The 26,087-nt window shown below is 37.7% G+C and overlaps 1 protein-coding gene across 8 annotated transcripts in view; it reads right to left on the minus strand.

The window, feature by feature from the left end:
- Positions 1 to 22,889, minus strand: part of Ralyl (RALY RNA binding protein like) — a 669,774-nt gene extending 646,885 nt beyond the window's left edge. For 2 of the 8 annotated variants that reach the window (XM_036177969.1, XM_036177964.1), the window contains exon 1: positions 20,163 to 20,828. In XM_036177969.1, the coding sequence (XP_036033862.1) occupies positions 20,163 to 20,214 (52 nt within the window). In that variant the 5' untranslated portion in view covers positions 20,215 to 20,828. The other 6 variants (XM_036177968.1, XM_036177971.1, XM_036177966.1 and 3 more) reach the window with 6 other exon arrangements.
- Between the last annotated feature and the right edge of the window lie 3,198 nt (positions 22,890 to 26,087).

Raw genomic sequence — 26,087 nt, forward strand, 5'->3', positions numbered from 1 at the left:
CTGGAGATTCCAAGCCTTCATGAGCCCAAGAGAAAGAGAGATTGAAGACACACAGAAGCTTCAACACTGGAGGGGCTTCACAGTGTTGAAACCCACCAGTGTATCTTCTTCCCTACCCAGGAAAGTCACTCTTTATGGTGTACATCTGTGCTGTTGCTGGGATACCCTGAAAAGCTGACACTATTGCGTGTTTACTAGCTGAACTGATTAAAGCTAGTACTTTTCTGATTCTTCCCACTTCTCAGGACAGGACTGTAATGGAAGAATCCCAAAGACAGACAACTTGAAATTAAAGAATTCCCTGTGTTATTTTTATTTTCTTTTCCCCTTTGTTCTTTTTATTGCATTAGAAAACCACTGCTTTAGTTAACCTTCACTCCGCTCCCCAAGACATGTTACCTTCACTCTGCCAAGGAGCTTATTCTGGCAAATAACTGAAGTAACAATTGCAAGTGAAGAATCACTGAAACATCAAATCTTCCAGTAAAGTGCGAGCAGTACCATCTCCTGTCATTACTCTGTCCAGGTGCTGGAGTGGACTGGGTAATATTTAAAGGATACAATAGTTTTGTTTTACTATCTAATTCAAACCAGAACTGATCACGGATTTACTGGTGAACAGAAAAGAGCTTCATGCAGTAGTAGATGTCCAGCCAAGTGGCCAAGTGATGTGGATATCGCTCTGTATGCTGTGAAGGTGTTGCTCTGATTGGTTAATAAATGAAGTGCTGATTGGCCAGTAGCCAGGCAGGGAGTATAGGTGGGACAAAGAGAGAGGAGAATTCTGGGAACAGAAAGGTTGAATCAGGAGTCACTGCCAGCCGTCACCATGAGAAGCAAGATGTATAGATACCGGTAAGCCACGAGCCATGTGGCAAGACATAGATTTACGGAAATGGTTTAATTTAAGATATAAGAACTAGCTGGGCAGTGGTAGCACATGCCTTTAATCCCAGCACTAGGGAGGCATAGGCAGGCAGATCTCTGTGAGTTCAAGGCCAGCGTGGTCTACAGAGTGAGATCCAGGAAAGGCGCAAAGCTACACAGGGAAACCTAGATAGTAAGAAGCCTGCCACGGCCATCAGTTTATAAGTAATATAAGTTTCTCTGTGTTTACTTGGGTCTGAGCAGTTGCAGAAGCCAGGTGGACACAGGAAAACTCCAGCTATACTTCTTCATCTTGATTCAGCTATTTTATACTACAACATTAAAGACAAAAGCAATAACATGGGTAGATTCTGGAGGCCATCATATTGTCACTTTACCTGGCTTGAGCCAAGGTAGCAAATATTCTCAAATTGCATTTTGAAAATGTTACCCATGGCCAGCAGATTTGGAAGTACCAACACGTGTTTCATTAGGCATACAAATAGTAATGTAAATGGTGGAGCAGTTTTTGTAAGTAACCCAATCCTAGTTAACCTCATATATAGGATGAGATGAGAGCAATCTGGTGGGTCAAAAATAAAAGCTGTGGAGTCATACTGATCTTAAGCTCTCAATTTACCACTTGTTAACCCTTTCCTAACAGACAAGTAGCTCACTCCCATTGAGCCTACAAACCATGATATGTAAAACATGAATAACAGTAATAAACTTTCCAGGACAACTTTCAAAGTACATCAGCAAACAAACATACTTTGTGAGCCTTGCTTACAATAAGAATTCAAATAATAGCTACATGCTACTTTTAAATTTACTATTACCGAACAGTCTTTGATTAATGCAATTATGTATTGAGAGTGAATTAGTTTTTAAAATGGTTATATAAATACTCATGTCAGCTTCATAAAGGAACAGGAGACAGCAGGAGGACATATGGCACACACAGAAACTACACATTTAGGAATTTCACTAACATTATAAAGGAACTAAATCTTACACTGGTGCTTGAGGAAATGGTATGGTGAGAGCTTTTTAAAAATACAAACAAAAATGAATGCAAGTTTTTCCACATGGCAGAATTTCTATACTGACATTAAATGATATTGATCAGGAGTTGGTAAAAGCACACTGACAGACACATTGGTCAATAATAACCCACCATCTTAATGCATGTTTGTATGCATTCATCATAAAACAGATTGAGTCTAATAAGCAATCCTTGTGAAGAAGGAAAAAGAAGCACTTTCTTCTGTTTTAAACTTAAATAATCTCAGGATATGACTTATTGATTTTAAATTATTAAATATTCCAGGCAGTTTAATCCAAAGACAAAAACAAAATGTTTAATAGTGTTTCTCTATGCAGTCTGGACAAACTGACAAAGCTGGTTTGATCTCCCAAAAATCTGCTTGCCTTTCGCTCTGCTTCTGCCTCCCAAGTCCCAGCATTGAAGGCATGTGCCATCACACGTAGCCTAACTAAATTTTCATTTTTGAGAGAAGCTCTGTGGTAATTAGAATGAGAATGTCCCTCCCAAGGCATGGATTGATGCAGTAGGTCCCCACTGGTGATAGATACTGCTATTCTTTGCTTTTCCCCTCATATTTTGTGGCCTATGGAAAATATTATTCTCTATATGATATTTTTTGTTGCATTGGGAATTATTAAATTATAAAAACAATTCATTGTGATTCATCTCTAATTATTTATTTTCCATTTGGGGCAAAAAAAGAAAACACTGAATGCTAATTAGAAAAGAAAATAATGTATGAGCCTGATATGGTAATGCCTGTGACCCCAGAATGTGGGAGAATAAAGAGGATATCCAAGGTACAGGACAATTGTAATGACTACAAAGCATGATCTTGCCTCAGAATCTCTTCCAAAAAAGAAACAACCTCGTGATTTATATAGGCAAATTAATACAATTCAATTATAGATATGTTTACTGAGTTTGCAAACATTGGAGCAAATGCTCTCATAGTTTTCTTGGAGATAGTATAGCCTTTCAGGGTGGAGCAATGAGTTAGATCCTGTGCATTAGTGACTAAGGCTGACCAGTCCAGGGCCTTACTTAGTGAATGGAGAATGAATTAGTGAGCAACAGAATTCCATACATTTTAGAAGTAACAACTAACACAGAACTACAACTTATAATTGTGGTTCTCTGGAAGTCTGTGCTGAAACTTTTATTTTCAACCATTCACAAACAATATTTTATAGAATAAACTAAATAAGCTATTTTTAAAAACAGAGGAAATAATATAAACACATAAAGCTATTTCTGAACATTGTGACAGGAGTCTCACTTCCTTGCAGTGAAGTACCAACCAATAGTCCACTACCCAGTAGCCAAGTGTTTTACTCAAGAGCATAAACAATGTGATGAAGGAAAAGTCTCCTTAACACAGGAGTGACAGTGTAGTGTTCAGAAGGTTCCATTAAGATTTACTTAGAATAATCTCTAGGAAAACTACAATTTCTCTCAGCAATTTTATAGCATTTTATGATTTACCTTAGAGATGGAAGAGAAAATACACCAAATGGTTCACAATTTTCAGCACACTTTTGTTATCCTGGCAATTCTATGGGACTGAAAGGGAAGCCTGGCATTCAGGATAGCTTCCTTTTCTAGAAAGGATTTAAAGAACCAGTCACTCTTCTGGAGGTAGGGATGAAACTGAAGTCACCTGAGAGACAAATAAAAAAAATTCTGAAAGCATACTTCTCATGTCCATCTGTTCCATTTTGTAAATAACCGACATTTGTTGTGTTGCTGCAAATGACTAATTTACAGCTACCCAAACACTGAATCCCTACTTTCTACTTAATCAACTTTCACTACATGCTTGAGGAAAACTGCACCTGTACATAATAGATTACTCAAAAAAAATTATTTGTTCTAAAAAGCTATTATTAATACATTGTGGTAGCAATTCTAACCTAAGTTTAAAGAGATGTTTGGCAATATTTTTGCTAAACAGTTATAAGTTACATAGAGATTTCAATGCTAATATTGGTTAGAAAACAAGATGTCATTTTAGAATATAGAAAAAAAGATTCAAATATCATGTTTGTGAATTTTCAGATGAAATATGACTAAATAGCATAAATCCTGGCTTAGTTCTGAAATTATGCTAAAAATATATAAAATTGCTTCTGAAGATAGTTTATGTATCACATACTTATACAGCATTATGTCATAATATAGGACTTAAATAATCTCTAAGACCAACTTGCCAGACTTTTCTACCAGGGTTGAATAAAAAAGCAAAGAGTTTGATGAATACTGGCTAGACCTATGTTTTGACCAATACATAACCCAGTGTGTGGATTCATATAAATTAAAAAGTACACATGAAAGACTGAAGAGATGGCTCAGCAATTAAGAGAATTTACTACTTTTGCAAAGGACCAGAATTCAGTTCTCAACATCCCCATGGTAGCTTGCAAACATCTGTAACAACCCTAATTCCAGGAATCCAATTCCTCTTCTGACCTTGATATGCTCCTGTAAACATGTGGTACCACATATGTACACTCAGGCACACATACATACACACAAAATAAATAAAAAAATTTAGAAGTGAATATGATGTCACATTACAACTCCAGAAAAATAAGTACAGCACTATGCCAGACTTTGTTGACTAATCAAGGAAGGCTTTACCCTCTCTGTGAAGTGAATGGGGGCAGGGGGTGGGATGGGGAGAGGTGGGTGTGGGAGAAAGGGAGGAAGGGGGAACTGGGTGGGGTTGGTATATAAAACAAAAAAATGTTTAAAAAAAATAAATAAATAAAAGGAACAGCACTACAAATTTTTCAAAATAATGAAGAAAAAATAATGAATGAACTAAAAAAGCCACAATGAGGCAGAAGGGTATGCAAGCATTAAAATCCTCTCTTCCATGTGTATCCAAAAGCTAGATTGTAAAAGTTAATTTAATATCTGACAAAGATATTTTAGAGACAGAGAATAACAGTGTCAAATAAATGTGCCCCAAAGATTGAGAACTACAAATGCATCGTGATGCTGTGACAACTAAGTATTTAATGTCATGTCTTGTCCTAAAATTGTTCAAAAGCAACTGATTCCCAAACATAGCCTTATAGACACACTGATGCTCACAATAGGGAATACTTCTTTCCACCCCTTGAAAGGCTTGCTCACTGATGCTTAGCTAGGAAAAAATCAAGCAATGGAATATGATTGACTGAAATACAATGTCTATATTTTCTCATTCAATTCTTGTTCCTTCAAGGGTTTATTCATAGACACTAAATCACTTTTATCTCAAAAAGCACGCAATTTATTTAATAATTTACGTATTTAAGGCACTTCTTCCTAGATATCACCTGTAAGTAGTAATTTGGCTTTATTTACTTCACACTGAATCATATTTTAAAGTTGAAATTACAAAGAAAAATTAATCCTTACAATAATCAAAAATAAGGTGTCATTTTAACCCACAATTTTATTTCTACTTAGGTACTCAAGATTCTTTGATCTTTCTACACAATGACTTCTATTCTCCCATATTGTACAGTATCTCACAACCTAGAATGGTACCAAATGAAGAGTAGGAGAAAGGATTATAGGAGCCAGAGGGGTCAAGGACATCACAAGAAAACCCACAGAAATGACAAACCTTTACTCATAGGAGCTCACACAGACTAAACCAAGAACCAGAGAGTCTGTGTGGGACTGACCTAGGGCCTCTACATATGTGTGACAGTTGTGTAGCTTGGTCTACTTATGGGACTCCCAACAGTGGGAGCAGGGGCTGCCCCTAGTGCTTTTACTGGATTTTGGCAAACTATTCACCATACTGGTTGCCTGGCCCAGCCTTAACACATGGGAAGCACAGTCCTACTGAAACTTGACATGTCATGCTTTGTTGATACTCATGGGAGGGCTGACCTTTCTGAACAAAAATAGAGGAACAGTGGATGGCGGGAGGAGGGTAGGGAGAAGCAGAGTGGAGATGAGGGGGGATGGGAGGGAAGGAGGTAGGGGAAACTGCTGTCTGGATGTAAAATAAATAAATGTGTTGGTCTTATAAAAATATCAGATAAACATATTATACAGCCAAGGAATGATATGAAAGTAACATATTTCATAACACGTGTAAATACCGCCCTCACAGTTTGGAAGCTGGCAAATCCCATAAGTCACTGACTAGTTAATATCACCAAAATATTGTCATCCCACACCCTTTACTAGAACAAAAAATAGACTTTTAATCCTTTTCATTTTATACTCACAAACTACAAAAACTTCCCAAAGACCTCACAAATAAGATTACTTTAAGGAAACAAAATAGCAGTACTATTTTGTCTTCACATAAATTTCCTTAAATCACACATAATTGTAGAATTTTAAGTGAAAATTTTTAAAACAGTTGTAGTTTTGCTGAGAAAAACAAAATCAATCCTGTTTTGTTTTAGCTTTAATTTACCTAAATTGGTAATTCTTCTGTGTTTTAAGTGGCAAATATTGAAACAGCTGCATTTCAATAAGGCAATAAATTTAATTCAGGATAAATTTACCAGTAGTTAAAACTCTTGGCAAAAACTTCTCCAAGGTAGTGATTTTCAAATTTATTTAGCCTCAGAACACTTTCACTTAAAGGAAACTTATAGAAACACCTTAAAAAAAATAAAAAAATCTATGTAAAATTATTTTAATTTCCATTTTAAAAGCTGTCTTATGAAGTGATTAATAAGGTTTGTCTTCCTGAAGGCAAAGCTTGAAATACATATTCTAGGTCTTTTCTATACTAGGACATTTATTTTACTTGATCTTCTCTCTTACGTATATTTCTATCTTATAATGGTACCTGTGTAACCATTCTTAACTGTTACAAGTCCATGAGGCCCTCTAATATTGCTGTAGATGCTTCAGCAAGAAAACAGAGAACTTTGGCAGGTTAAATGCTAATACTTTGAATCTTTTCCATAAACATAAGAAACATGTAAAATTTATAAGTGCTACATTTTTCAAACTATTCTATGTGAATGATGAAAACTAAGTTATGAGACCTTGTGAGCTCAGGGTCGACTTTTGTCACCTTTTATCATCTATGGCAGAGACGAAGCAAGTGCTTCCACAGTGTTTCCTAGCTGTGTCAATCATAAATGAGGCAGTGAGAAGAAAATTAAAATCATTACAGATGTAAGTTCTGAATTTTACAGACACTTAGCAATGTAAATAATTGTGGCAAATTATTAGCTCAGTAAGTACATGTAGTTTGGGAGTCGATGCACTTCTTGCTGGAGAGATTAAGCATCCCTTGATGTATAGTTAGAAATAACAGGTGCAAACTGTGCCCGTAACTGTTTCTTGCTTTGAGGTGCATGAACAGAGAATTTATATCAGTACTGAAGATATCTGGAAAAGATTTCAAATGTCAAAATCCACCATGAGGACAATCTCTGATGCACATTCAATACTAAACCTTGTTCACTGTGTCTGAGTGTGCGCCTATGTGTGATACATGTGCATGTTTACATATGTTATGGTGTAAGTGTGGAGATTAGAGAACAGCTCAGGTGCTGACCTTCTTTTTATCTTGTTTGAGACAGGGTCTCTTAATTGTTTTCCACTATGTACATCACGTTAGTTGTCCATGTGAGCTACAAGGAATTTTTCTGTCTCCATGTCTCATCTTGTGGGTAGCAGGATCATAGACACGTATTGTACTATTGTAGTAGGACAGGTCCATAGGGTTGAGGAAAATGGCATGCACATAATATACTTCCTTATGAGCCAACTTGGAGTTGCTTAAGTGCCTAGCAACAGGGGCTGTCAGAGTTCCTGGTCATGCACAGCCAATCAGGGACAAACACACAATGTTGCCACATAGGGACACAGCCTGGGTGCTGGGAGGAGAGTATATAAGGCCTTCCCCATTATTGAATAAACAAGTCCTCTGTTTGCCTTCACCTGACTCCTAGTGTCTGTGTCATTGATGCTATGCCTTCTCATCCCCTCCCAAGAGGGAGCCATTAGGATCCAGCACCATATTGTGTCTTGCTTTACAATAGTGCAAGGGATTCTCATTCAAATCCTCATGCTTGTGTAGCAAGCACTTCACTCCTGAAGCCATCTCCCCAGCCCTTTCTGAGCATTTCTATTATCACCATCATATTTGAAATACAGGCTGTGCACATGCTATATGCCTAGCCTCTTTACATCATGCAAAAAAGCCATTTAATGCAGCATTTGAAAATGTATTTGAGCAAGGCCCAAAAAAATCTTATCAAACATAAAACGAAGACATGAGGCAAATAGTTGAAGTGGCGAAGGAGAAGCAGAGTAAGGAAGCTTCATATCTTTCTACAGTAAGTTTTTAAAAACAGAAAAGAGATCATGAAACACAGAATATGCTATTTCACTTTCAAATAATTTCTAAAACCAAGTCTCCAATGGGCACTGAATCTGTATGTAAATTCAATTATTAAATATATCATTCTATTTATACATAATGAATGAGTGACTCTGCAGGACCCTGGACAATTCTCACCAAACCATGAATACCAGGGACATGTCCTAAAACAAAAGGCTCTGTGAAGATGTCCATAGCTGGCAATAATACTGTTTATATGTAGAACCAAATTATAAATGAACTGATCAAAAAAAGGACATTTGGTAAAGTGGTTACCTTGCTTCTAAAGAAAAATAACTATCTTAGTCAACTGACCATATTTTGGGATTACTGCTTAGTACAAAATGAGTTTGAATGGATTTCAATTTATTTTCTTAATAAAAAGTGAAAGTTGAAATTGAAACAATCAGAGAGTATTTTAAAAATCTATCTTGGCTATTATCTGAAAAAGAATAAGATGTCTAAAAGAGTTTAAAATTGTGACATAGTCCTGAAATTTTCCCAAGTCCTGAGCCCTGGACTTTGTGAGGGCCACAGAGGGGTGCACACATAAACGGTGTACATCTCTGCATTTCAAGTATAATATAAAACCAGATTTAAAAGACAAGACAGAAAGGGCAGCATATGCTTCAGGTAATTTTAGAATGATGATATGTTGAAGTCACTTTTGATGCATTGGGTTAATTGGAGTAGTTGGACTATAAAAATTAGATTCATCTGTTTCACTTTACTTATTATTTATAATGTCTAGGAAATTTCAGATATGGGAGGCCTAATTTCTTACTCCCACTGCAGTTGACTCTGTTGAGTTGGACTCTAGCATGCTTGTCATGATGTGCTCACTTCTGCTTCTCAACCCACTCTTTTTCTTATTGTCTTTGTCCTCTATGAACTGCACCTGTTTTAGGGGTTAGAACTGTAGTATGTAAGAAACATCAAGCAATTCTTAACAAAAAGATCACAAATATGATAGACAGGGTTCTAAAGTGAAATAAAACAGAATGGATATCCACGACAGCCTTCATTAATCAAATTTTAATAATTGTCAGTTATATTTTCAACCATATTAAAAAGCTGAAAAAAGTATTCTTAGTTTCACTTATTTTATACCACCTAAAAGTTTATATTCTGATACCTTAAATTTTGTGTATTCTAAATATGCTACAAAATTTTCTTTTTAAACAAGAAATTATGTATTAAAGCACAAAATGTGTGTTAAATAAAGTACAGAATCATAAATATTATACCTCTTTACTCTGGCCTTCTTATATTCTTGATAATTCTATTATTTCCTTTTGCCTCACAAATTTTATTTTCAAATGATATTGTCCACAATCTTCTTTACCCCCCTAATGTTTTTCTTGCTCATCTCTGTAGGGTTTCACATGTTACAGACTCTAGAATACCTCATAAAAGAAACACAAGCCAGGGAGATTCCTCAAGCAGCAGAAAGTGATTGCTGGAAAGCCTGGGGGCTGGAGTCTGATCCTTGGATAAGGTGAATAAGATAATTGACTCTACAAACTTGACCCCTGACCTCCACTGACACTCTATAGAATGTACACACCTACACCCACACATGCATGCACACACAGAAACACACACACACAAACACACACACAAACACACACACACAATTATTTTGTTTGAAAAAAATAAATCAGAGAAACATAATAAGCATAACATAAACATAATGTAGTAGAAAGACATTATATTCCAAATATGTCATGTTCTTAACAATCTGAAGAGCTATGTGCTATCATCTATGCTTAATTATCATCTTCATTAACTCTCTAATTACTTCCCAAGTAAGTTCTCAGAAATAAGGTAGACTTTCTTCTGCTACATTTTGCAGCTTAAAAAAAGAAATATCTAAAATTATACTCTCTTAGCTATTAAAAACTTCTCCCTATAAATAGTATGTGAAAAATACAGTGACTACATAGAAAAATTATAGAAGACTCTACCAGGATCATTATCTGTCCTTGTGAAAGCAATGTTCATTCTTAACTGTCTTCTCTATGGAAGAAATTAATGTGAGCTGAGGAATTATGTGAGTGCATAAATTGTGATAGAAAACTGTCACTAAATAATTTATGCCCAAACCAAAGCATCTTTTTTTTTTTTATTCCCTTCTGGATAAATCATAGCAGTCCACATTCAAGTTTTAGAGTCAACACATCTTGGGTTCAGATCTCACCAAGCAACTTTGTAGCTCTGAGACACATTGCAAGTTTTCTGTTTGATCCCCAGTCTTCTCTCCAATCTGGATTAGGAAAAAGACAGTGAGGAACAAGATATCTAAGTGTCAGCTCTTGGTGTGGCCCAGACTGTTACTCTGTACACTGACTAGGGTGGGGATGGAGAAGCAATATGACAAATACTATCCATTTCTTCTGGAAACTAGACTTTTCCTTTCTTTTTTTTTTTCCAAGACAGAGTTTCTCTGTGTAGCTTTGCGTCTTTCCTGGATCTGACTCTGTAGACCAGGCTGGCCTCGAACTCACAAAGATCTGCCTCTCAAGTGCTGGGATTAAAGGCATGCACCATCACCACCCAGTCTAGACTTATAACTTAATAAAACTAACATGTGAACTGCAGTAAAAAATGTATTAACAGGGTTGGGGATTTAGCTGAGCAGTAGAGCACTTGCCTAACAAGCACAAGGCCCTGGGTTCAGTCCTCAGCTCGGGGGGGGGGGGGGGGGGGGGGGATATTATAAACTTAAGGAAGGGTCACTGCTGTTTTTGCAGACATTTATAGCTTTCCTTTACATTTTTTCCTGTTGCCCAATTATGATATTTTTTTAAAAAAATAGCTTTTACACTGAGGCTGAGTTCACAGTAATTTAACATATCAACTACAGTTTCTTCCTCAGCTATCTGCAAGCCTCACCATACTCGAAAGTGTCTTCATCACTGTCTATATTTCATTAAAAACCTAGATGTATAAAATTCTCCTCTGAAGCTCCTGTCCTCAAATCTTACCCTGCCTGCTCCATTCACCTGAGTTGCTCTTGCCTCTTTGTCTACGCTTATCTATGTCACTCTACAGGACTTGCGGTACCTGAACAATCCCGCATCTTTGTTTCACACTGTTCTGCTTTGCTGCTTTCATATACTTACTTGACCCCTTTGATTACAGGCCAAGTGTTGCACCTTTCTGTTGACTGCAAGTGACACAAATGTGATTTGGTTAAGTTCCTCACAGAGGTTCTGGTTAATCTTGACCTAACACTGTGCTTCCAAATATCTGAGAAGACAGATTTAAAAAACCTTGCCTGAAGATCAGACGGCCGAGTTAAGCCTCTAGTTAGCCAAAGAGGCCAGGTAGTGGTGACACACACTTTTAATCCCAACCCTTGGGAGACAGAGGCAGACAGATCCCACTCTGGGCTACATAAGACTCATCCAATCTAAAAGCAAAACAGAGCCAGAGTGGTGGCACACACCTTTGATCCCAGCACTTGAGATCTCCCATCTTTAATCCCAGTACTAGGGAGGTGGAGACAGGAAGTGATATTGGCTGTGCGGAGAGAGGAATATAAGGTGGAAGGAGACAGGAGCTCAGCCCTCTCAGGGCAAGGATTCCTAGTGGTAAGAAGTCTTTCTAGTGGCTGTCTGTTCTGCTTCTCTGACCTTTCCCCAAGCTTTATTTGTTAGATCACAAACAAAATATCACCACAGATGAACAGGAAGTTATCACAGACTCCAATCAGCAGTGAAGCCCCTTTCTCTAGCAATGCTAAGCCTACTTATAATGTAATTCTATCATGAAATACTCTTGAGATTATATTCAGTATATCAAGACAGTTTCTGAGATCTGTGCATTCTAACACAAATGTGGGCTTCAGTTAGGTAGGCAGTGTGAGTAACTCTCATTGTTTATCAAGGAAATCTGTCCCCCATAAAGTAGCATGAGTTCATCAAAAAAAAAAAGAAGAAGAAGAAGAAGAAGAAGAAGAAGAAGAAGAAGAAGAAGAAGAAGAAGAAGAAGCAGAAGAAGAAAAGAAAAGAAAAAAAGCTATTTAATGGCTTAGGTTTAGTAATCATTAGAATTTTGCCTTTTAATGTAGCTTTGTTTATAATATCACTGGGGATTTATATATTTTACTTTACTTGGTATCTTATAAGTTATTATCCTTGTTCTTAATGCACAAGTCAATCCAAATTTGGCAACAGGAAGACCCTTCAAATAAACTCATGTTTCCAGTGATATAATTTATTAACCTTTGAGTATTTTTGTTGCTTTCCAGCAGGAGACATTCCAAATTTGGAATCAGAGATTTCTCTACCAAAACTGGTCTCCTTATCTGGGAACTCATCCTTACCAGCCATGATATATTACTAGATGTGTTGAATGCTCCTGGAGACACATGGCCTTGAAGATTTTCATTATAGAGGAATAATAAAAGTATGTTATATTCCTTTCAAAGCTTCAAAGTGCGTTGTAATACTGACAGATTAGCCCTTAGATTCTTTTTTAGAATAGTCCTATGGTTTTGCATTGTTTTTCTACTCGTAAAGAATTATTTATATATTTCCAGAAAATGTCTGTCCTTCTTGGAAAGATCATGCTACATACATAAATACATACAAGCATACACATACCAATACAAATTTTGGAACATACCTCTTTAAGACATTACCACACCATATTCTGTATGATTAATCCTTCATTTATTCAATTCTATTATATCTCATTAGTTTAGTTTGTATTTTTATTAAGTGACTTTAACCACAGATTCAAGGAACTCTACTTTTTCAGTTCTTACATTACTTTGAGCTCATGCATTAGCTCTATTGAGCACACACACACACCCTTCTCAATTGCAGTTATTTTTCTACCTTTTATCTTTCCTTTGTGCACCCTAGTAAGAAAGTGCAGGTATTAATATATGCCCATGAATGTCTTATCTCCTCCTAAATGTTTTTTAGACAGTTCGCAATATGTCACTTCAGCCTGGAATATTTTAACTTTCAGTTGCACATTGTTTATTTCTTCCTAAGTTAATTCTGGGACTTCAAACTAGAGTTATGTGCAAAAGGCTATAGGCACTCTCTCATCCTCAAGTATACAAGGAGCTCCTCTATATACCCTCTCAGCTACTGTTTCCTAACAGAAATGTCTATGATATCCAGATCCAACAGAAGATGGAAGTTTTTAACCCTTACTTTACCTTGACTTTTAAACTACTGACTTTGTGGACATGTACATTTGTATTGAACGATCTCTAAAGTTCACTTCTTCTTGTTCATTCAGCCTCTCCTCATTCTGCTTTACAATTCTCATTCTTGATAATGTTCAATTTCTAAAGCACTAAGGAAGCTATTTCATAATAGAAGGTTTTCACGCTTCTGAAACAGCAATTAAACACAGCATCTTAAAATAACTTTTTGCAGTCATATGTATTTTACATTATTAACAAACAGATAAAATGAGCTAGAAAAAGTGTCACATTCAAACAGGTATAACAGTGAAAATCAGAGATGAGATAAAGTTGGTGGTGAGATGTTGCTAGACAGAGGCAACACCTATATATTTATAGCCTTGTAGCTTGATGAAAGGAATAGCTTGTTTGGTTACCTTGTCCTAAAGACTTATTTTTCCATACCATGCCATCAGAATTTGAAGGAAATAGATTACATATATACTTAGTAAACAAATGTTGAATGTTTTTCACAGGGCTTCTACAAAGCATCTATAGACAAATGTCAGTCTATTTCATCACAGTATCTGATGATCAGCTAAGGTACCTCATCAATTTGCTTGTATTGGTCCGAGCTCCAATAATTCTATGTAAATGTATGCTAACCCAGTCCTTTAGAGATTCATTAGTAATTCTCCATGTAATACCACGTATTTTTATTTCCAACTTAAGTACTCACTAATGAAAAGTACTCACTAATAAAAACCTGGCAAATTATAGTCTCCAAAATGTATCATAGAAGTTATTTTATATTAGGAAAAGCAAAACAACCCAAAATCTTGTCTACACATAATATACATGCATGCAAAAGGTAGGCCGGGGCTATCCATCAGACTTCTACCATATTACTTGACCCTTCACCACTGTGTGAACTCTGGGCAGTTTACTTATCGTTCACAACTAGCTAGCTTCCTTCGACATGTCAAACAGTGATGCACTTCCTATGCAGTAGGGGGACATGAAGCAGAAAGGCCTTCATTTTGCACAATGTCATACAAGAAAATAAGCCGGGCGGTGGTGGCTCACACCTGTAATCCCAGCATTCGGGAGGCAGAGGCAGGCGGATCTTTGTGAGTTCGAGGCCAGCCTGGTCTACAGAATGAGTTCCAGGAAAGGCGCAAAGCTACACAGAGAAACCCTGTCTCAAAAAAACAATAAATAAATAAATAAATAAATAAATAAATGAGCAAACAAACAAACAAACAAATAAATAAATAAATAGAAAGAAAGAAAGAAAATAACTGGAAGTTTTGTCTCCACAGAGTAGCCTTCATAGCTCCTGAAGGTCTTATACCAGCTGCTTGAGTAAATTGTCATCAACAGTCTTAGTCAGTTTGGAACACTGTACACAGCAATAGTAACCACATAGCCAAGATGAGCCTATCAGTCCTACAGTGGCAAGTCTGTTATGGGGATAACCAATCACTTTCTGATGAGAGTTAATGTTCATACTTCAGTAGAGAATTTATTTGGGATACTGCTAATATGGCTAAAAATCTCATGGCAAGGGAGGTAATAGGCCCTGCTGGGAAAGCTTCTTCTGTTGTTTGCTAAATGCACATGATCTGCCTATCAATCTGTCTTATTGATAACTATGTTTTTGCTTGCGATAATGCCGCTCTCAGATTTAGTCAGAGAAACTTTTTGGTGGTGGTGGTGTTTTTGTTTTTTGTATGTCCCAGTGGTCAATAGTGATGGCAGAGGCTCATAACTGGTTAAAGGACAAAGAATAAATGACTGTTAAGTGCCCATCCATAAATGACACATCTATAACTTCCCCACACCCTCTTCTAAAGTAAATGACCATCACAGAAGGGGTAATAGGAAGTAAGAGCTGAGGGAAGGAAGATCTACATGGAACACTGACTTCTAGCTATACATTGCTGTAGACTTGAACTCAGCAGCTCTGATTACATGGCCTAGCTCTCCACATGATTGGAACTGTCTGTGCTCTGTCTTGAAAGGGCTCCATATGGAGCCAACTCTTCCAAGAAGGTTTATATATGTAATGGCTCATGTGGATGGAGAGTAATTTTCTTTACTGGTAAGTTGCTGGTAAGGTGCCTACACTCCCATAAACAAGCTATCACTGTGTTCCTATTAACAACCTGATGAAAATAATTAGGATTAACACCCCCCACATACACACATACACATAGATAGATAGATAGATAGATAGATAGATAGATAGATAGATGATAGATTGGTGATAGATAGATGATAGATAGATAGATGATAGATAGGTGATAGATAGGTGATAGATAGATAGATGATAGATGGATAGATAGAGATAGAAGACATTTATAGGAGGAGGAGGGGGACAAGAGAAGGGTTGAATAAAATTGAAATATATTGTGTCCATGTAAAAAAATGTCATAATGAATTATATGTAGTATTAATATATGCTAATAAAAACTTTTTAAAATAAATGTTATTACTCTTCCATTTTGTCATCTTTGACATTCAATAAAGAACAAATAGCCTTTCTCTATCCCTAACTAATAAAATATCCAGACTAGCTCAGGAATATGTTACTTCTATAAATATTTAGCATACAGTTATTGAAATGTACATAAACATTTTATCTAAACACATACATGACACGTAAGCACAATTAATTTCCACTGTGAAATTTTGAGAAAAAAATCCACTATTTTATTCTAAACAAAAATAATATTAACTGGTGAGTTAAACTATATTTAACCAAAAATGTATCTGCATTTGATCTCTAATTTTTCACTATTTTAACTTTGTGTGGTGAGGCTTTCCACTGCTCATTTCAGGAAATGAGGACAGTGTTTCAATGTCCTTCAGAATTCTCCTCTCACCAAGATTTATACATGGTAAGAGAAATAAGTCTTGCAGTGTTGACTCCAGGTGAGGAGTCTCCAAGGACATGCCAGAGGACATTCATCCTAGACAAATTTCTCCCACTTCCATCTCTGTGCTAGCAACCAAGAACAAAAAGGAAACTACCCTGAGTCAGTATCAGAAAAACTTGAAGATAATCCAACGCAAACAAAGATTTTTAAGTGTCTGAAGTAACTAGAAATCACAAACTCAATTTTTAAAAATATGTTTAGTGCTTAGCATAAGTCCAACAAAGATGGCAAAATTCACCAACATTGTAAATTTAACAAAAGTTGACAATAACTGAATTAAATCTATGTCTTATGCAAATAAAAGTTTATAAACGGTGGAAGACAGTGGCTAATGTGCTCAGATGGCACCTGCTAAGTCTGTAACTTGGTGTTGATGGAATACAGCATCACCTGCTCCTAAGCTTCTGTTCACTGACTGTTGTACTTGTGACTGAGATACAAGTTAGCCAACTATTGTCACTCACACTACTGAGAAAGCTTACACTGCTGATGTCAATTATTAAAAACATATAAATCAAAGAATCATGACAAATTATGAAAATCTAAAAACATTTTTACAGCTAACTGGCAGAAATGGAAACAGTAAGAGGTTAGTAACAGTTATTGACATTCAGTAAAGACATTTTATGAACTCAAATTCATACTTTCTGGAGCCCCGTGAACACTAGGAAGAAAAGGAATCAGCACTCCCTCAGCTAGTCATAGGACAATATATGTTTCTTAATAGTAATGCAATAGAAGTCATAACTAACCACTCTTTAAAAAACACATTTTGAGATATAGTTAACTCTTATTCTACATGTAATTCTACAGTTTCTTATTATTGGATACATAATACCTAATAACCCCTTTACTTGTGTTCTACTTCCATAATAGAGCCTTTGAAGACTTGAAGTCTCCTTTGATTTGATGCCTTACATGACCTAGAAGATCAATTCTCAAGGCATGACCACACCCCACTCAGGTGGAAACCTTTCAAGTACAAGGGTGTCACATATTTTTTCCTGACTTATTCCAAGCATAACTGTTTTACTTAAGAAATTTATAATCAGAGGCTGGAGTCAGGGCCCATAAATTAAAAGCACTGACTGCTCTTCCAGAGGATGCAGGTTCAACTCCCACCACTGGCATGGCCATTTACAAAAATCCAGTTCTAGGGAATCCAACCCCTGCTACTGGCCTCCAGTGACACCAGGCACTCACACAATGAATAGACACACATGCAGGCAAAGTGTCTGCAAAATACAATAGAATACTAAAAAATAGTGTGTGTGTATGTGTGTGTGTGTGTGTGTGTGTGTGTCCAAATATATATATATCCAAATAACATGTTTCATTTGACTGAGAAAATACCAATTTTTGATAGTTCAAATTATTCTTCTATTTATCTTAAATTGTTATTTTCATTTAAAATGTAAAATTTCATATTTAAATAACTAATCTTTCCAAAAAATTAAGTTGTCACTTTACAGCAAAGTAACACACTTTTTGTAGTTAAGGATATTAATGAATGCTTAAAACTTTCCTGTCTTATTTATAACACCACTATAATGTAGGTACATTGATACAAACTCAGAAATAAACAACAGTGTCCTCCATCCTGATTGTTTAAATATAAAGAAAAATTTTATTGAAAAATCATTTTAATAATGAATGCTTATTTTTAACATGTTGGAACAAACCACACAGACAAGACAGAAAATCAAGTAAGATTTTGTTTCTCTGCAATGTTTGAAGTCAACAGATACTATAAACATATTCATAAATCCAGCACTTTTGCAGTAGACACAGTTTTCATTGCAGAGAAATAGTGTAGAAAATTTAAAAGGTAGTTTGATGTGTGTGACAACTTCATCACAACTTAATAAAGTACTAGAGATTAGTTTATAGTTCAGCAACCAGTTAGGCCCTGGCCTTCTAACTAGCAAATGCATTCCCTTTTTAAAAAAATATTCCAAAATAACCTGTAAGAAAAAAAAAATCAAACAAACAAACAAACAAACAAAAAACCAAAGAACAACAAAAACCGAATGATTAAGTGGATGAGAATTCTTCGGCTGGGTAGTTTGGTCAAGGAAAGCAGCATGTATTTTCCTGTAGGAAACCGGTAGGCGGTGCCAACTCTACTAGATAACCTGGGACAGCTTTAAAGTCCCACACTTCAGCACAGGTGATTCATTTAAGGAGTTGCAGAATTTCAGCTAAATTAGTGGAAGCAGGGATTGGGATGACTTGAAAGTCACAGATAGAAATTTAAAATAAACAATTGATATAATGAATCAACATTAACTAAATGAAAGCATAAGACAACAAAAGCCAAGGTCTTTAAGTAGAGGATTCCACCGGAAACCTCCTTCTCATCAGGTGACACTTGTTGGTCTCTGGTTTCAGTCTCTTGTGGAAACAATACCATATGGAACTGCCAAATAGTTGTCCACCACGTTCTCAGGAGAGAACACGCTGAAGTTGGGACAAAATGTCAAAATTTGGACACCCCAACTTTCTCGAAAAACTTATTCTTTCTTCCTTGCTCTGCCTGTTTGTTTTGAATTGATTTTCAAAGAACTAAAAAAATTATCATGCATAAGACCTACAAAAGGTATATCCTCGTACATCATTTTAAGTGAAAAGTTCTACATATGTAAAACAACATGATTTAAAATATTTTTTAAAAAAGCATAGGGTATTGTAAATGAGTTTTCAAAGTATTTTTTGTTTGCTGCCTGAACCACATGAAAGGCCATGTTTGAGCAATGACCTCACTGTACGAGGGAAGAAATTCTATATTTAGCTTTAGAGTCATAATACGAGCTTCAAATTTTAGAACTATGCACTTCAAGCAATAAAGACTGTTGTTTGCTGATTGCAAAATGATCTTTTCCTCATTCAAAGATGCAATGAGACTTCTTAATGAAAAGCTGCCTGACTGCACAATAGTAAGGGAGTAAGTAGGTAGATAAATAAATAAAAAAGCAACCGCACACATATGCAACTTGCAAAGATCTTAAGAGTTAGAGAAATGTGACACAAGTATGCATATCTTCCTAGACAGTGCAGTGCATTTTAAACTTCCTTTGGAGTCTATATTCTTTCACTGCGGAGCATAAAACACAAAACACCAAACTTTTCACGTCACTAGCTGTGCATACAGAGATTCAATGAAACATTCACTTGAAAATCCTATAAAATAAGTTATTCATCTTTTAGCTGTAGGTCCTTCTGTTTTCTCAAGATTAGTTTTTATATTTATTTATTTATTTATTTATTTATTTATTTATTTATTTATTTTTAGTTAACATAGAAGAAAACTTAGTGAGGTGAAAAGTAATTTCATTTAAGTTTATTTTATCATAACCCAAAGAGTGTGCATGAAAAATTTAACACTGAACTTCTCATTTAGGGTGGGAAAAGGAAGAAAATGAAAGGTTCAAAAAAACCTATTCAATTGCTGCTAATTCCTCTCCAGATTTGAAGATTCAGTCTGTCTTCCCTGTGTTTATTTGGGGACAGATTCTGTTCGTGTGACAAGTAGCGAAAGGGCTTTTTATTGTCAGACAATGCGATATTAATGAAAAGTATTTCTGGGTTTACCAGATGCATGCAACAGGACACCGAAACACCTTTGAAAGCATTCAACACTGAGTACTTCAGCACCCACAGCAGTGGCCACCTTCAGTAACCCTTTGCCCTACCCTGTCCTCTGGCCTGGGGGGAGGGGGACGTCTACACAACCGGTATCCGGTGGGTAAGAAGAGAGAAACATTGTCTATTTAAAATTAAGAAAGGCTAATTTTGTACCTTCTAGGCGTCGTCTCATTAAACCCAAGTGAGCACCGGTACAAGTGACCATTCCCTCTCCTCGGACGACACCAGCAAGGGCTTAAAACCAACGCAACACCTCCGGGAAAGCATGAGAAAGACAGCACTGAAGAAGGTAAACCCGCTGGAGGCAGCGGAGGCGGCTGGGAAGGACCCGAAGCCCTGCTCACGCGGGGCGCGGAGGCGAGAGTGCGGCGCTCAGGGACTGCTGCCATCCTAGAAACCTCCAGCTCCCGCCGCCTGGCCAGCAGCCAGCTCCGGGCGCCCGCGGTCCCCGCCCCTTCACCTCTCCGTCTCCAGCGCCCGGAGGGCCCGACCGCCCCACGGCCAGCGCCCCGCGGGGCCCTCTGCTTCCGGCGCTGCGGGTGGCTCAGGCCAACTTGCCGGACCGCCCGTGGCGCTGTGGCCCCTGCAGCCTGCACAACCTAGGCGCCGCCGGGGGAGGGGGTTGCGCGCACCTTCAAAACAATCGCGGCCCGGAGAGCACTTCGGTTCTGGCTCCTGGCGCGGCTTTCCCCATCGCGGGCTCGGACACAGCTCGGAACCGGCGCGCACACGCGCACACACCCTCGCACACGCACACACGCGCGCACACAGACTTCTTGGCCAGCGTTGCCATCACACACCCGGGGAACGCCACCGAGGGGGCCAAGTACCTGCTCTCTGCGAGCTGTTGTGCTGTTCACTTCATCCTCCGTTGACAAGGAAACCAAACCGCACTTCATTTTTTTTTTTTTTTCCAGAAAAACCTTCCACTGCCATCATTTGAAAATTGATTTACGGGGAGGGGAGAAGGAGGAAGAAGGGATAATATAGATATAGATATCAGGATATCTATCATAAAATTATCTCGGTTTTTTTAAATAAAAAAGTCAAATGTGCAAAAGTCACAGTTAATGTAAAGGAGGAAAAAAGCATTTGCTTAAAAATAATCCCATTAACTAGCTGCAAGAAAAGTTTCATGTTATCAACTGATATCAAAAACAGGAGGGGAAAAAACGAAATATTTCTCACAGGCTTCCAAAAAGGTCATAAAAATGCAAAATTAATGTCTTTGCTCAGTGGTGCGCACCGAATTGCAAGACGACAAACTTGTGAATACTGCTGTAAAATCCCACCTACACAAAAATGTAATCGGAAAAAGAGTATGTAAAAAAGAGTTAGAAACATGCTTTCTTATCTTTACAAAGGGAAAAAAATAGGCATCATACTTCACAACGCTTTTTCCATAAAACCAGTTGCACATTTTGCTGGACTTGGGAGCCGCTCGCAGCGGGCACAGCTACCGCGGACTCCCAGACACAGCGCCTTGTCTAGAGAACCATCGCATGCTAGGAAAACTTGATTCAGGAAAAGGCTTAAGACCATGCTCGTCAGCTTTCCCAAATACAAACAATAATCAAAGAAGTGGGAAGAAAAAAAAAAGAAGAAAAAAAAAAACAAAAACAAAAACAAAAAAAAGGACAAAAAAAAAGAATAGGACAAGAATGCCACTGAGAAGGTACTCACCGAGCGGGAGTAAAATGTTGGAATAAAAATGAGATTTAGGAAAATACAGTATGGCGGTGGAAGAAGGAATGAAGCGCGTTTTTTTCTCAGTCTCTGCCTCGGGCACTGACACGTGACTCGGAGCCAGGCGGACTTGCTGGCGGCGAGGGTACCGCGGCTGCTTGGGCGACCTCGGAGCCTTCGAAGCCCTCTGCGCCGCTCCGGCGGGCACGGCGGTGGGAGCCGGGCGAGGCGGCCTCCTCGGCGTGCCGGGACTAGCAGGTGCCGCTCACGCTGGGCTGAGCGCACGCACACGCACACGCAGACGGGCAGGGCGCGGGCTAGCGGGGACCGCGCGGGGCGGGCCGGAGGCGCGCAGCTGCCGCCGCCGCTGCCGCTGCTGCTACTGCTGGTACCGCCGCTGGTGCTGATGCTGCGGGCGCCCCGCCAGAAAGGGCAGCTTAGGGATGTTCAGCAGAGGCCTCGCAGGGTACACAACTTGCTGTCCACTGCAAAGTTGCCGCTTGCCACTTCCTTATTTTTCGGCTTTCATCTCCAGGTAGTTTCCTGCGGAGAGCTCCTGTCCTTTCCTCTCCCCAAGTTTCACTCTTCGAGCCCGGTTTAAAACTCGATCGTTTTGTTCTTTCGATCTCGAAGTTCCTATTTCTTCTAAACTGCTTTGCCTATGTCACTTCCTCCCCCTAGGTCTGTTTCCCACCTTGTGGCTCTCAGGGAACCTGGATTCGTGCTAGGCGATGCGGGGGGCGTTGTCACTGCAAAGCCAACGTCAATCCCTTTGGCTGTCTTAGGGTATCCCCCATTTGAAAGAGAAAACAAAATCTTTTATTTGGAAAATTCCCATCCTATTTTTTCTTTTGCTTGTTGGGTGGTGCTGGGCGGGGGCGTGGATGTGAATAATTTATTCTTTCGTGGGCTGGGCATTGTTTGTTTTGTCTGCGTGAACATTAGCTTCGACCTGTCTGGAAGGCTCTTCGAGTCCACGCTCCAGGCAGGGTCCTTCTTGACTCCTGCAAGTTGTTTTCTCAGGCTGCAAGTCCACGGAGAGGAGACAGGGAAACAAGTGAGTCCATTGTGTGAGTGCTTGCCCGGCAGCAGGCACCTGGCGGCTGGTCGAGAGGGGGAGATGTGCGCCACTTACCAGAAGGCAGCCTAAGCTCAGGCATGAGCCAGGAGACTGAGCAGTGCTTTGGAAGGTGGAGGCGAAACAGGGAGTTCACCCAGCATCTGCTGCGGGATGCCTGCCTTTGGAACAAAGATTCCATCAGCCAATCACCGACTGCTTTGGGATTCTTCTGCTGCTGCCTGTTGCAGAATCAGCTTTCTGGGCTCTGCAACGCATTAATTTTTCTTCATCATTCATGCAATATTCATATCAAAACCATTTCTCTGTGTTGCTTTGACTCTGGATTTCACAAAATTAATTGCCACGTCTGCGTTTTAAAATGAAAATAAATACAGTTCCTTGGCTCTCACGTTTCTGCTCTGATCTTTATCTCACTCTTTCCAACGTTGACGTTTAAGATAAAATGTCTGCATAGGGAAGAATCTAACCTGGACAGTTTTGACATTTAAGTATGCATTCATTATGGAGAGCCTAGCAGCAAATGCTTCTCCAACATCCTGGGCAGACTTCACTGATCAAATAAAGTATTAACCCATAATTTAAACAACAGATATTTAAAATAGCCATTAAAATCATTAAGTATTTATCTTGGTAAATTGCCAACTGGACCCACTTATTATTCACACTTTCCAGAGAGGATTCAAAATGCTGACAGGGACAGATGAGTGCATCAGAGTGGATTCCAGAAGAACTTAAGAGGCCTTAAGTTCTGTGCAGAAGCTGCTGAATTTTCATCTGGATAATGCAGAACAAATGTTGTGGTTTGTGCTGAGACCATGTTGCTCTTCGTTCTTCTGTTTTATTTTGTTTCGTTTTTAATAGATCCCTGCAAACGTGGCTGTTTTCTTCCATGTCTCATGAATTATGCTATTTCAACCTGAGTTTGTTAAATTTTCCATTTCTTCAAAATACCGAGATCCAAATACATTAAAAAGAAGTCAGTTCTAATGCACATATTTTCCCCTCACTTACAGAGATACTGGAATGTGAACAACTTCACTTTAAAAATGAGTTTGGGAGCTTCAGATCAGGCCAGGCAACGTCTGGGTTTAGAGAGAGTTATTCAAGAAGAACTTTGGAAAACAAGCTGTTTAGAATTGCACTGCAGTAATGGCCGCCAGCCAATCACAGTGATTGTCAGGCTTTTATTATTCAATAAAATGACTCCCCTTTATGTTTAACGCAGCTCTGCTGAGGAAAAGCAAGCCATCAATATCCTCCTTGCACTTCTTCCATTTACTTACATAATTGCAGACCAGTGCTTAAAATATTCCACTACTACTTACTTGCAAGATGCCATTCTCCCATTTTAGGTTGAACCACCACATTAAAAACAAGAGGAAACAAAGTCAGGTTGAAGGAACAGCATTTACGAAACAGAGGCTGTTGTTTAATTCTTATACAGCTCTGTGACATAAGCATTATTAACCTCATCTCTAAAGATTTAGGAAAACAAAGTCAAAGTTTAACTCATTTGTGCAAGATTCTACTGTTATTGCACAGAAGAGATTTGGTTGGACCACAGTTAATCTGATTTTAAAGCTAGAATAAAGTACTCCAAAACTACATGAAGGAAACTAACCCTTAAGAGCTGTTGTTGATATCACTTAACAAAAAACATGCTTTTCTTAAATTCAGTATATCTAAAGGGTATTTGTGGAATTAACTGAGATGCAAATAACAGTTGTAGCACATATAATTTTACTGAAATTCTGATCTCATAAAACTGGAAAAGAAGGAAGTAAACATTTAAAGTATAATAAAATACATATAGAATCCAAACAGAATAAAGAACAAGTAAAACAGGTTTTAAATGTAGAAAATAATCTTTAAAATTTTCTTAAGCAAAAAGCAAACAAACAAAAAGAAAATCTGTCAAAGAAGTGGCTGTGTTGTCTTGTTCTGTTCATGTGTTCAACAGATAACTACAGAAGCTCTCCAGACGTTAGAATAGACAAATGACTTTTCTGACTGTCCTCTGAGGTCAGCCATGCAGCAATACAAATATGAAGTGTACTAAATTTAAGAGGAGACCAGTAATTGATGATGCTAGAGGAAAATTCTATTTTGAATCTATGCTTTGCAATTTCAACTTTTTTGGCAGAAAATGTTCATCACATATGAAATATTTATGGGCACAAATATATACTTAATTGGAAATGTTGTACTACATAATAATATGACTTTAAAAAGATAAGTTTATATCCAGGGCCCTTAAGTTACCTTTAAAATATAGTCCTGATTGATACTTTTCACAATTTATTCTTTCTAACTTTCCTTTATTTTCCCATCATTATTTGTTCTATTCCACTGATAGACATTTATTTCAACTTTGGCGGTGCTGTATAAGTTTTCTAATATGCTTATCCAGGGCAACTATAGCACCAATAGCAAAAATCACCATGAAATGTGTACCAATTGTCCAAGATGAGCAGGTAATATGAAAATATACATAATACATAACAAAACATGAGTAAAGAAAGACAGGATTTATATGAAATTTATTGGTAAATATCTTACTCTTCACATACAATGCTTTATAGAACTCAAAAACAGTCAGATATATATAAGGAAATACACCAAATTATTAAGATTTATGTATTTATATGTTAAATGAGTAAGTATGTCTATGGCTAAGAAAGTACATATAGAACAAATTAATATGCATACTAATGTTATTTCTTGAATGTATTTACTTTAATGAAATGCTCTGAGGGCAGTTTTGTACAAAGTGACCTAAAGAATAGAAGCATGTACACAAAAATGCTCTGATAGCTTCTTTGTAAATAAAGAAGTGAAAGAGAACAGGACACATCCAGCACTGTGCTATTACTCATTGATTACTGACCCCACAGTCATTCACTTTAATGTGGATATAAGATATGTCCCTTTAAACATTTAGAAACTAGGAATTTTTCCAAGATACTTCTTCAGATTTTTCCACTTAAAATGTGGCTATCTTCAGGCTAAACATAGACATGTAAAAAAGTTCTAAATGTTAAAAATATTAAGCTAATTTAAAAATGCTTTAATACAAATTAAGATAGCAAATGAGAGGCCTTCAGGGATCAAAGAGATGGGGAATTTATTTGAGATAAAACAAAATGTGATTGAAAAAGCTCATTAAGGAAACCACTCACAACTCTTTATTTTCATTTTTCTGATGCTTGTATATGGGATATCAAGAAATGCTGCGGTCTGGGTGTGGTGGCGCATGCTCGTAATCCGATCACTTAAAGGTAAAGGCTGGAAGACCTCTGTGAGTTTGTGGC

Source organism: Onychomys torridus, chromosome 2, assembly GCF_903995425.1.
Source record: "Onychomys torridus chromosome 2, mOncTor1.1, whole genome shotgun sequence".
NCBI classification, from domain to species: domain Eukaryota; kingdom Metazoa; phylum Chordata; class Mammalia; order Rodentia; family Cricetidae; genus Onychomys; species Onychomys torridus.